The 12,732-nt window shown below is 60.7% G+C and overlaps 1 protein-coding gene across 1 annotated transcript; it reads right to left on the reverse strand.

The window, feature by feature from the left end:
• Window positions 1-2,260: 2,260 nt before the first annotated feature.
• LOC104308126 (uncharacterized) lies at window positions 2,261-12,698 on the reverse strand. Its single transcript, XM_054179313.1, has 10 exons — window positions 12,687-12,698; window positions 7,669-8,099; window positions 6,837-7,214; window positions 6,038-6,126; window positions 5,249-5,512; window positions 4,546-4,821; window positions 3,917-4,189; window positions 3,638-3,775; window positions 3,426-3,463; window positions 2,261-2,350 (listed from the first exon to the last, which is right to left on the reverse strand). Exons 1-10 carry the CDS (start codon window positions 12,696-12,698, stop codon window positions 2,261-2,263), a joined length of 1,989 nt encoding a protein of 662 aa, XP_054035288.1.
• Between the last annotated feature and the right edge of the window lie 34 nt (window positions 12,699-12,732).

The following is a 12,732-nucleotide window of genomic DNA, read 5'->3' on the forward strand; positions in this document are numbered from 1 at the left end:
GAGGACTGGTGAGGGCAGGACTGGCAGCAATCAGTGTGACTGAGAAGCAAGCTTCAACTTGATTTTCGACGGCAATATTTACAAAGCATCTCAGGTAAATATGCACCAATGGCATTGGTCCAGGGTTACATTACCGTACCCGGCCTCTGTAATGGGTTGGGGCAGGTCCCCTCCCCACCACAGGCAGAAATAACGACTCAGGCAAACGGATTGCAAAAGTGATGAAAGTTTAAATAGAAAGCAGTGAATGTTACAGAAAACCCAAAGCGCAGTGACAAAGAAAGATCCCATCCCCACCTGAGGGTGCATCCAAAACCCCCAGGGCTCCTTCTTCCCCCTCCCTCTGCTGGGCTAGTCTCAGCTGGCCAGGCCTGAGACTGCCCATCCCCCTGTGGCCTTGGGCCCAGTCAGGCCCATGGCCGGGAGATCTCTCCCCCAGTTACCAAGTCTCGGAGAGGGAAGGAAAGAGGAAGTGCCAGACTCCGCACTGGATCTTATAGTGGTGCAAAGAATTATGGTAGGAAATACACAATTTCCTGTGTCCATCCCTCTGGGCTGGACTTCTGGACACAGGAAGTGAATGCACCAGGGGGGCACCCAGCTCAAACTACAACATGCCACCCCTGTATTTCATACCATAATCCTTGCACCCAAACACATCATCAGATCAGAAAACTTCTGATGACATGTCCGGCAGAGTCCATATCTTCATCTGGGCGTCCACTCAAACAGTCTCTCATTCAGGCTCAAGCATCAGTCCATTCCAGTTGTTCTTCCTCATGTGATGGAACCTCCCAGCGACGCAGTCCTTCTCCTGCAGTGTGAATTCCTTGTGGGCTCCTTGGGACATCCTGGTCACCTGGAAATACCTCACAACTTCTCAGCTAAGCCTTTACTCTCCTATTCAGCGGCAAATTCTCCACCCCTGGGGCAGGCCAGTCGGAACAATCCGGCTCCACGACTGCCTTTTTCAATCCATCCAGGGTGCCGCAGCCAACCGCTTTCACGCGGACCAAAGCTACACGGATGCATGTCAGAGGCACTCCGCACCCCCCGGCTGGGCGCTCGCGTACCGAGGCAGGACAGCGTCCGGCTGCACAACCTCCACCCCCGGCAGAGGGAGGAGCTGCGCCACAGCCCGCTGAAGAAGCAGGGAGGCGGAGCCAGGTGCTCGGCGCCATTTTCGGAGCACGTCCGAAAACACCAGGGAAAGATTTACAGCTGCCGCCGCCGCCTGAACGCAGCCCGGCTCGGGCGGTGCCGCCGCCGCCGCTTGAACGCGGCCCGGCCCGGCCCCTGCCGTCTCTGTCGCCGCGATGCAGAGTCCGAGTCACCTCCAGCAGTCGCTTGCCCGCTCGCCGCGGGTGTCCGCTCCCCGCAGCGGCCGCGGGCCGACCACGCTCTGCTTGCTGCTGCCCCTCCTCCGCTCCCTGCCGCTCCGCAGAGAACGAGGAGAAGGCAGGTCTCGCCTTCTTAGGCTACTCGAGCATTCTTAAGCTACCCTGGGCAGAAAGTCACAGAAAGAGCCACCCCTCGCTGTTCCCAAACAACAGGAGGGGCTTCCATGCCATCAGCCACGCACCAGCTATCCTTCTGCAGCCCACAGGAGTTCACACAGTTGCCCCGGTAACACAAAACCTGAGCCCCAACTTTCCAAACCCAAACCCACGCCCAGAACTAAATTTAAACTCTCCATCTTTTGCAATCCGAGCTGCAGTTGGCCCCACGTTGGGCGCCAAAATGTAATGGGTTGGGGCAGACCCCCTCCCCACCACAGGCAGAAATAACGACTCAGGCAAACGGATTGCAAAAGTGATGAAAGTTTAAATAGAAAGCAGTGAATGTTACAGAAAACCCAAAGCGCAGTGACAAAGAAAGCTCCCATCCCCACCTGAGGGTGCATGCAAAACCCCCAGGGCTCCTTCTTCCCCCTCCCTCTGCTGGGCTAGTCTCAGCTGGCCAGGCCTGAGTCTGCCCATCCCCCTCTGTGGCCTTGGGCCCAGTCAGGCCCATGGCCGGGAGATCTCTCCACCAGTTACCAAGTCTCGGAGAGGGAAGGAAAGAGGAAGTGCCAGACTCCGCACTGGATCTTATAGTGGTGCAAAGAATTATGGTAGGAAATACACAATTTCCTGTGTCCATCCCTCTGGGCTGGACTTCTGGACACAGGAAGTGAATGCACCAGGGGGGCACCCAGCTCAAACTACAACAGCCTCCTTGGGGTTATGTTCACAGGCTGCTTTCTCACTAGCTCTTTGTTTCACACACACTCTGTTTCGCATGCTGTTATCTTGTAAGCAGCTGCGAGCACAGCCACAAGGCGGCCTCGCTGCAGCAGCACACCGGCTAACTGCGAGCAGGGAACAGCAAGACAGAGTCCGGCCTGCACACTTTGCTCAAGCAGCTGCTCCACAGAACCATGTCCCTGCAATTCAAGCCGTTCCTCAACACCCCGCAGACCCTTGATGCTGGCCCCCTGTGCACCCTTGATGCTGGCACCCCACGCACCCTTGATAGTGGAACCCCGCAGACCCTTGATGCTGGCCCCCTGTGCACCCTTGATGCTGGCACCCCACACACCCTTGATGCTAGCGCCCCGCGCACCCTTGATGCTGGCGCCCCGCGCACCCTTGATGCTGGCACCCCGCGCACCCTTGATGCTGGCACCCCACACACCCTTAATGCTGGCACCCCGCACACCCTTGATGCTGGCACCCCACACACCCTTGATAGTGGCACCCCGCACACCCTTGATGCTGGCACCCCGCGCACCCTTGATGCTGGCACCCCGCGCACCCTTGATGCTGGCGCCCCGCGCACCCTTGATAGTGGCACCCCGCACACCCTTGATGCTGGCGCCCCGCGCACCCCTGCTACTTGGACCCCACCCCTACCACCCCAATCCTGTCCCAGCCACACCTCCCTCCCCCAGGACAAGGGCTGGAGGCCCTCTCCTTGCTCCCTCCCCAACCCCATCGGAGAACATCAACTCTACCCCCACCCAAAGCCAGCCCAGCCCAGGGCTGTGGCCACGGTCCCAGGCAGTGGGAGAGGTGACGAAGGCAAGCGGGGCAGAGCTGGGGGGAGGCGATACACACAGCAGTGGTTATTGACCACCCAGGAGAAGCCTAAACTGGGGAACTGCAGAGGGTGGTGGAGGTCCTATCCTCCCAGAGCTGCTGGAGTGTCCCGTCCAGGGCTGGCACAGGGTCCCTGTGCTCAGGCAGTGGCAGCTGCAGGGCTGAAGAGGCAGAGTCAGGCAGGGTCCCCTCCCTGCCCCCAAGGCATTGGGAGGGGGGGTCTGAGGTACCCCTCCTGCTGTGGGCAGAGGGCAGGGGGCAGGAGGTGGGGTGGGAGGCATGGGCAGGGAGAAGGGGAAGGGGAGAAGGACAAGAGGAAGGGGAAGGTGAGGCCTTGGTACTCACCTGGTGGTACCGGGTTGAAGCCTTTCTTCTGATCTTCCCTGCACAGAGAGGAAGTCATCAGCTGCCCTGCCAGGCTCGGGGACTGCCTGGCAGCACCTCCCAGGGTCCCCATCCCAGCCCCTCCCCTCCATCCCATCCCAAACCATCCCATCCCATCCCATACCATCCCATCCCACCCCACCCCTTCCACCCTATCCCAGCCTTCCTCCCACCACCCTCTGCCTCCTCTCCCCCTAAGCTCTCACCTGATCTCCACTTCCAGACGGCAATGCCCATCCCGACGGTAGCCACGACGGTGACCACCGCCGCGACCACTGCCAGCACCACGGGCAGCGACCGCCCCTCCGGCTCTGGGGGTGGAGGGAGGAGGAGAAGAGCAGAGAGAGGCTAAGGAGGAGAAGGGGAAAACTTCCTCCCCAAGCCTCTCCCAGCCCCCCTCAAGCCCTCCTCCCGGCCGCCCCCAAGCCCCTGCCGGCCGCCCCCAGGCTCACCCCAGGAGTAGAGGCGGGGCTGGGGCAGGCTGGAGTGCTCCACCCGGCAGCGGTAGAGCTCCTGCTCCTGCGGCAGCACCTCGATGGAGGCCCAGGTGGAGAAGCTGCCGTCGCTGTTGGGGACGATGCTGCCCCGCTGGGTGTCCTGGTCCCGCACCTCGGCCCCCTTCAGCCAGCTGACGCCGATGGGCCGCGGGTAGAAGCCATACAGGCGGCAGGACAAGCTCAGGATGCCCTGGCTCTCCTTCCCTGACACTCGCACCACTGGGGGCTCTGGGGGACAGAGGGGAGGGGGTGGGGGCTGCAGGAGGGATGCAGCCAGCCAGCCCCATCCAAGCTCAGCTGCTCAGCATCCTCAGCATCCTGACCCAGCTGGGACCCCAGCCCCAGCTGCTGCCAGGGCTTGGCCCTCCATCCTCAGTTCCTCAGCATCCTGGGACCCCAGCCCCAGCTCAGCTCCTCAGCATCCTCACCCTGCTGGGACCCTAGTCCCAGCCCCTGGAGAGCTTCCAGAGCACTTTGGGTGAGGAGCTCAGGGGCAGGGGCTCAGAGCTGAGCGCAGGCAGAGGCTGGGTCAGGGTTGGGACTCCCAAGCAGGAGCTGCCTCTGGGCCTCTCTCCCTCCCTCACCTCTCCTCTCCAGCTCAGCCTGCCCATAGCTCAGGTATCTCTTCAGCCACTCCACACAGGTTTTCTCCAGGTAGTGCTTCCAGTGCTCAGCCACTGTCCCATCCTCCTCCCACTTCCTCTTGGTGAGCACAGCTGCTTGGTCTGCTGCAGTGAAGGTCTTCATGTCCTCATTGAGGGCCAGGAAGTCTCTCCCATCGATGGCACTCTGATAGTACCCCCTGGTGCTGCCATCCTCCAGCAGGTCACAGCCATGTATCTGCTGCAGTGTCTGAGGCCCTGGAACACAATCAAGGCCCCAAGGCTGAGTGGCTGCTGCAGCCAAGGGCCTTCAGTGGGGCACAGACCCCCCCAGCAGCAACCCCTAGCTCCATGCCAGAGGAGCTCAGGCTGTGGTATGAGAGCTGCCCCTGTCCTGCCTGAGGTCCTGGGCACTGGAGGGATAGGGGTGAGCAGAAGCCCCTCTGGAATCAGATCAGCAAATCCCAGGTGGTGTGAAGCTGGCACAGGGCAGCCAGGACCCCCTGGGGCTGGGGACAGTGCAGCTGGAGCCCTGTGACAGTGGCACCAGGCAGGGCAGGGCAGGATATGTGGGGGTTGGGAGTTCTCCTCTCCCAACCCTGCCCCCTGCCAGCCCCACAGAACCTCCTGCCAGCCCCACAAAAGAGTCTCCCACCTCACAGAACCCCCTCCCAGCCCCACTCACTCCCACTCTGGTTGTATCTCGTCTGCAGGATGTCAATGTTCACTTCGTTCATCCTCTCGTTGATCTGTTCTAGGTGGGTCTGGCCATCCCAGTACCCCTGGTCCAGGTTGGCCTTCATCCACTCCCTCAGGGGCTCCATCCTCCTGCTGTTGCTGTCGTAGCGAGCGATGGGGACCCCATCCACGTACCCCACAGCCGTGAACTGAGGCAGCCCCCAGCTGGGCTCCGCCAGCGAGATGTGGAAATAGCGCAGGGAGTGCAGCCCTGGGGGGACAAGGAAGGTCCTGGGTGCCAAGAGAGAGAGCCTGGGGAGGGTCTGCGGGGTCTAGGAGCTGGGGTGCCAGGGAGAGAGGGTGCAGGGGGGTCCCGGTGCCGAGATAAGGGAGTTGAAGGGGGTCTCGATGCCTAGAAGGGGCCCAGGAGCTACCCGATGCCAAGAAAAGGAGGTCCGGGAAGGCGGGGGGGGGTGCGGCTGGGGCGAGCGGTGCGGGTCGGAAAGGCGCAGGGTGGGCGGAGATCGCACGGGGTAACGAGACAGACTGACGGAAGATGGAGAACCGCTGCCAGCAACAAGGAGCACGGGGGTGGGGGGGGGTGTCCCTGTGCCAAGGAAAGTGGGCCCAGGGCGCTCAAGGTGCCAAGAGAAGGAGAGAGGTTGAGAGGGGACTCCGATGCCAAGAGAAGAGGCTCCAAGGGGGTCGCGACGCAAAGAGAAAAGGTCCCATGGGCGGGGGGGGGGTCCCAGTGCCCACAGAAAGGTCTCCCGGGTCCCCCCCAGCTCGCGCTCACCGTTCACGGCTCCTCCGAGGACCCCCAGGAACAAACCCAAGCCCAGAACCCACCGGGACCCCATGGCGATGCTGGCTATGACTCCTGAGCTAAACATGGCACAGAGTCCCCTTGGCAGCCTCCACCATTGGCTGAGGCGCTTCCCCTCAAACAATAGCAGTGAACAGCCTCTGATGTGACGGCTTGGCAGGCAGGTTGATAGGAAAGAGAAAGGAACTCGGAGCTGCGGAAAAGGCAGCGCCCAGCTGGGCTCCGCCAGCGAGATGTGGAAATAGCGCAGGGAGTGCAGCCCTGGGGGGACAAGGAAGGTCCTGGGTGCCAAGAGAGAGAGCCTGGGGAGGGTCTGCGGGGTGCAGGAGTTGGGATGCCAGGAAGAGAGGCTGCAGGGGGGTCCCGGTGCCGAGATAAGGGAGTTGAAGGGGGTCTCTATGCCTAGAAGGGGCCCAGCAGGTACCCGATGCAAAGAAAAGGAGGTGCGGGTGGGGGGATGTGGGGCTGGGGGGAGCGGAGCGGGACAGAAAGGAGCAGGATGGACGGAGAAGGCACGGGGAAATGACAGAGACTAACGGACGGAGGACCGGTGCCAAGAGAAGGGAGCACAGGAGGGTCCCTGTGCCAAGGAAAGGGGGTCCAGGGCGCTCAAGGTGCCAAGAGAAGGAGAGAGGTTGAGGAGGGACTCCGATGCCAAGAGAAGAGGCTGCAAGGGGGTCGCGACGCAAAGAGAAAAGGTCCCATGGGCGGGGGGGGGGTCCCAGTGCCCACGGAAGCGTCCCCCGGGTCCCCCCCAGCTCGCGCTCACCGTTCACGGCTCCTCCGAGGACCCCCAGGAGCAAACCCAAGCCGAGAACCCACCGAGACCCCATGGCGCTGATGGCTCTGATCCCGGAGCGACACTTGGCTATGACTCCTGAGCGTAACTCGACAGAGAGCAGGCACAACAGGAGGTGTGCGGTGTGCGGTGTCCGGTGTGCGGTGTGCGGTGACCGGTGTGCGGTCTGCGAGCTCTCTCGCCCCGCCCCGCCCCGCCCACTGCGGGGCTGCCACGCCCACTGCGGGGCTGCCACGCCCACTGAGCCTCCCGTCCACCAATAGCAGCCTGAAGCGCTCCGCTAGCCACGCCCCTTGGCAGGCAGATCCAGCCCGGCCGGGTGGGAAGGGCATTTCCAATGATGCAGACCTGGAACACAACCAAGGCTGAATGGCTGCTGCAGCCCAGGGTCTTCAGTGGGGCACAACCCCCCCCAGCAGCACCCCCAGCCCCATGCCAGAGGAGCTCAGGCTGTGGTATGAGAGCTGCCCCTGTCCTGCCTGGGGTCCTGGGCACTGGAGGGATGGGGGTGAGCAGAAGCCCCTCTGGAATCAGAACAGCAAATCCCAAGTGGTGTGAAGCTGGCACAGGGCAGCCAGAACCCCCTGGGGCTGGGGACAGTGCAGCTGGAGCCCTGTGACAGTGGCACCAGGCAGGGCAGGGCAGGATATGTGGGGGTTGGGAGTTCTCCTCTCCCACAAAGCCTCCCTCCAGCCCCACAGAACCCCTGCCAGCCCCAGAGAGCCTCCTGCCAGCCCCACAGAACCCTCTGCCAGCACCACAGAGCCTCCTGCCAGCCACTCAGATCCCCCTCACACCTCACCGAACCCCTTCCCAGCCCCACTCACTCCCACTCTGGTTGTATCTCGCCTGCACGATAACCAGGTTCACTTCGTTCATCCTCTCGTTGATCTGTTCAGTGTGGGTCTGGCCATCCCAGTACCCCTGCTCCAGGTTGGCCTTCATCCACTCCCTCAGGGGCTCCATCCTCCTGCTGTTGCTGTCGTAGCGAGCGATGGGGACCCCATCCACGTACCCCACAGCCGTGAACTGAGGCAGCCCCAAGCTGGGCTCCGCCAGCGAGATGTGGAAATAGCGCAGGGAGTGCAGCCCTGGGGGGACAAGGAAGGTCCTGGGTGCCAAGAGAGAGAGCCTGGGGAGGGTCTGCGGGGTGCAGGAGCTAGGATGCCAGGGAAGAGAGGCTGCAGGGGGGTCCCGGTGCCGAGATAAGGGAGTTGAAGGGGGTCTCGATGCCTAGAAGGGGCCCAGGAGCTACCCGATGCCAAGAAAAGGAGGTCCGGGTGGGGGGATGTGGGGCTGGGGGCAGCGGTGTTTGCCTGCTGTGGGAAAGGTCTCTGGTTCGAAACCCACCAGGAGCGTTTCTCCTCTGGCATGCTTTAGACCCTTGATGCTGGCACCCCACACACCCTTGAGAGTGGTACCCCAGGGACCCTTGATGCTGGCACCCTGCACACCCTTGCTGTTGGCACCCCCACACCCTTGATAGGGGCATGCCACGGACCCTTGATGCTGGCACCCCCTACACACCCTTGATAGTGATACCGCAGGGAAGCTTGATGCTGGCACCCCCAGACCCTTGATAGTGGCACCCCACGGACCCTTGATGCTGGCACTACACACACACCCTTGATGCTGGCACCCCGGAGACCCTTGATAGTGGCACCCCACGGACCCTTGATGCTGGCACCACACACACCCTTGATGCTGGCACCCCCAGACCCTTGATAGTGGCACCCCACGGACCCTTGATGCTGGCACCACACACACCCTTGATGCTGGCACCCCCAGACCCTTGATAGTGGCACCCCACGGACCCTTGATGCTGGCACCACACACACACCCTTGATGCCGGCACCCCCAGACCCTTGATAGTGGCACCCCACGGACCCTTGGTGCTGGCACCACACCGCACCCTTGATGCTGGCACCCTGCCGTTGGTAAGAAATCCATCAGTGAGGACTGGTGAGGGAAGGACTGGCAGCAATCAGTGTGACTGAGAAGCAAGCTTCAACTTGATTTTCAACGGCAATATTTACAAAGCATCTCAGGTAAATATGCACCAATGGCATTGGTCCAGGGTTACATTACCGTACCCGGCCTCTGTAATGGGTTGGGGCAGGTCCCCTCCCCACCACAGGCAGAAATAACGACTCAGGCAAACGGATTGCAAAAGTGATGAAAGTTTAAATAGAAAGCAGTGAATGTTACAGAAAACCCAAAGCGCAGTGACAAAGAAAGATCCCATCCCCACCTGAGGGTGCATGCAAAACCCCCAGGGCTCCTTCTTCCCCCTCCCTCTGCTGGGCTAGTCTCAGCTGGCCAGGCCTGAGACTGCCCATCCCCCTGTGGCCTTGGGCCCAGTCAGGCCCATGGCCGGGAGATCTCTCCCCCAGTTACCAAGTCTCGGAGAGGGAAGGAAAGAGGAAGTGCCAGACTCCGCACTGGATCTTATAGTGGTGCAAAGAATTATGGTAGGAAATACACAATTTCCTGTGTCCATCCCTCTGGGCTGGACTTCTGGACACAGGAAGTGAATGCACCAGGGGGGCACCCAGCTCAAACTACAACATGCCACCCCTGTATTTCATACCATAATCCTTGCACCCAAACACATCATCAGATCAGAAAACTTCTGATGACATGTCTGGCAGAGTCCATATCTTCATCTGGGCGTCCACTCAAACAGTCTCTCATTCAGGCTCAAGCATCAGTCCATTCCAGTTGTTCTTCCTCATGTGATGGAACCTCCCAGCGACGCAGTCCTTCTCCTGCAGTGTGAATTCCTTGTGGACTCCTTGGGACATCCTGGTCCCCTGGAAATACCTCACAACTTCTCAGCCAAGCCTTTACTCTCCTATTCAGCGGCAAATTCTCCACCCCTGGGACAGGCCAGTCGGAACAATCCGGCTCCACGACTGCCTTTTTCAATCCATCCAGGGTGCCGCAGCCAACCGCTTTCACGCGGACCAAAGCTACACGGATGCATGTCAGAGGCACTCCGCACCCCCCGGCTGGGCGCTCGCGTACCGAGGCAGGACAGCATCCGGCTGCACAACCTCCACCCCCGGCAGAGGGAGGAGCTGCGCCACAGCCCACTGAAGAAGCAGGGAGGCGGAGCCAGGTGCTCGGCGCCATTTTCGGAGCACGTCCGAAAACACCAGGGAAAGATTTACAGCTGCCGCCGCCGCCTGAACGCAGCCCGGCTCGGGCGGTGCCGCCGCCGCCGCTTGAACGCGGCCCGGCCCGGCCCCCGCCGTCTCTGTCGCCGCGATGCAGAGTCCGAGTCACCTCCAGCAGTCGCTTGCCCGCTCGCCGCGGGTGTCCGCTCCCGCAGCAGCCGCGGGCCGACCACGCTCTGCTTGCCGCTGCCCCTCCTCCGCTCCCTGCCGCTCCGCAGAGAACGAGGAGAAGGCAGGTCTCGCCTTCTTAGGCTACTCGAGCATTCTTAAGCTACCCTGGGCAGAAAGTCACAGAAAGAACCACCCCTCGCTGTTCCCAAGCAACAGGAGGGACTTCCATGCCATCAGCCACGCACCAGGTATCCTTCTGCAGCCCACAGGAGTTCACACAGTCGCCCCGGTAACACAAAACCTGAGCCCCAACTTTCCAAACCCAAACCCACGCCCAGAACTAAATTTAAACTCTCCATCTTTTGCAATCCGAGCTGCAGTTGGCCCCACGTTGGGCGCCAAAATGTAATGGGTTGGGGGCAGGTCCCCTCCCCACCACAGGCAGGAATAAAACACTCAGGCAAACGGATTGCAAAAGTGATGAAAGTTTAAATAGAAAGCAGTGAATGTTACAGAAAACCCAAAGCGCAGTGACACAGAAAGATCCCATCCCCACCTGAGGGTGCATCCAAAACCCCCAGGGCTCCTTCTTCCCCCTCCCTCTGCTGGGCTAGTCTCAGCTGGCCAGGCCTGAGACTGCCCATCCCCCTGTGGCCTTGGGCCCAGTCAGGCCCATGGCCGGGAGATCTCTCCCCCAGTTACCAAGTCTCGGAGAGGGAAGGAAAGAGGAAGTGCCAGTCCCCGCACTGGATCTTATAGTGGTGCAAAGAATTATGGTAGGAAATACACAATTTCCTGTGTCCATCCCTCTGGGCTGGACTTCTGGACACAGGAAGTGAATGCACCAGGGGGGCACCCAGCTCAAACTACAACATGCCACCCCTGTATTTCATACCATAATCCTTGCACCCAAACACATCATCAGATCAGAAAACTTCTGATGACAAGTCCGGCAGAGTCCATATCTTCATCTGGGCGTCCACTCAAACAGTCTCTCATTCAGGCTCAAGCATCAGTCCATTCCAGTTGTTCTTCCTCATGTGATGGAACCTCCCAGCGACGCAGTCCTTCTCCTACAGTGTGAATTCCTTGTGGACTCCTTGGGACATCCTGGTCACCTGGAAATACCTCACAACTTCTCAGCCAAGCCTTTACTCTCCTATTCAGCGGCAAATTCTCCACCCCTGGGACAGGCCAGTCGGAACAATCCGGCTCCACGACTGCCTTTTTCAATCCATCCAGGGTGCCGCAGCCAACCGCTTTCACGCGGACCAAAGCTACACGGATGCATGTCAGAGGCACTCCGCACCCCCCGGCTGGGCGCTCGCGTACCGAGGCAGGACAGCATCCGGCTGCACAACCTCCACCCCCGGCAGAGGGAGGAGCTGCGCCACAGCCCGCTGAAGAAGCAGGGAGGCGGAGCCAGGTGCTCGGCACCATTTTCGGAACACGTCCGAAAACACCAGGGAAAGATTTACAGCTGCCGCCGCCGCCTGAACGCAGCCCGGCTCGGGCGGTGCCGCCGCCGCCGCTTGGACGCGGCCCGGCCCGGCCCCCGCCGTCTCTGTCGCCGCGATGCAGAGTCCGAGTCACCTCCAGCAGTCGCTTGCCCGCTCGCCGCGGGTGTCCGCTCCCCGCAGCGGCCGCGGGCCGACCACGCTCTGCTTGCCGCTGCCCCTCCTCCGCTCCCTGCCGCTCCGCAGAGAACGAGGAGAAGGCAGGTCTCGCCTTCTTAGGCTACTCGAGCATTCTTAAGCTACCCTGGGCAGAAAGTCACAGAAAGAACCACCCCTCGCTGTTCCCAAGCAACAGGAGGGACTTCCATGCCATCAGCCACGTACCAGCTATCCTTCTGCAGTCCACAGGAGTTCACACAGTCGCCCCGGTAACACAAAACCTGAGCCCCAACTTCCAAACCCAAACCGACGCCCAGAACTAAATTTAAACTCTCCATCTTTTGCAATCCGAGCTGCAGTTGGCCCCACGTTGGGCGCCAAAATGTAATGGGTTGGGGGCAGGTCCCCTCCCCACCACAGGCAGGAATAAAACACTCAGGCAAATGGATTGCAAAAGTGATGAAAGTTTAAATAGAAAGCAGTGAATGTTACAGAAAACCCAAAGCGCAGTGACAAAGAAAGATCCCATCCCCACCTGAGGGTGCATCCAAAACCCCCAGGGCTCCTTCTTCCCCCTCCCTCTGCTGGGCTAGTCTCAGCTGGCCAGGCCTGAGTCTGCCCATCCCCCTCTGTGGCCTTGGGCCCAATCAGGCCCATGGCCGGGAGATCTCTCCCCCAGTTACCAAGTCTCGGAGAGGGAAGGAAAGAGGAAGTGCCAGACTCCGCACTGGATCTTATAGTGGTGCAAAGAATTATGGTAGGAAATACACAATTTCCTGTGTCCATCCCTCTGGGCTGGACTTCTGGACACAGGAAGTGAATGCACCAGGGGGGCACCCAGCTCAAACTACAACAGCCTCCTTGGGGTTATGTTCACAGGCTGCTTTCTCACTAGCTCTTTGTTTCACACACACTCTGTTTCGCATGCTGTTATCTTGTAAGCAGCTGCGAGCACAGCCA

The sequence above is a fragment of the Dryobates pubescens genome, unplaced genomic scaffold, assembly GCF_014839835.1.
Source record: "Dryobates pubescens isolate bDryPub1 unplaced genomic scaffold, bDryPub1.pri scaffold_104_arrow_ctg1, whole genome shotgun sequence".
NCBI lineage: Eukaryota > Metazoa > Chordata > Aves > Piciformes > Picidae > Dryobates > Dryobates pubescens.

Excerpts from the sequence above, each read along its gene's own strand:
- LOC104308126 (XM_054179313.1), bottom strand. Across the intron at positions 5,513-6,037 it reads CCTCGGAGGAGCCGTGAACG|GGCTGCACTCCCTGCGCTAT; the intron begins GTGAGCGCGAGC and ends TTGTCCCCCCAG. Across the intron at positions 2,351-3,425 it reads CTTCAACCCGGTACCACCAG|TTAGCCGGTGTGCTGCTGCA; the intron begins GTGAGTACCAAG and ends CCCTGCTCGCAG.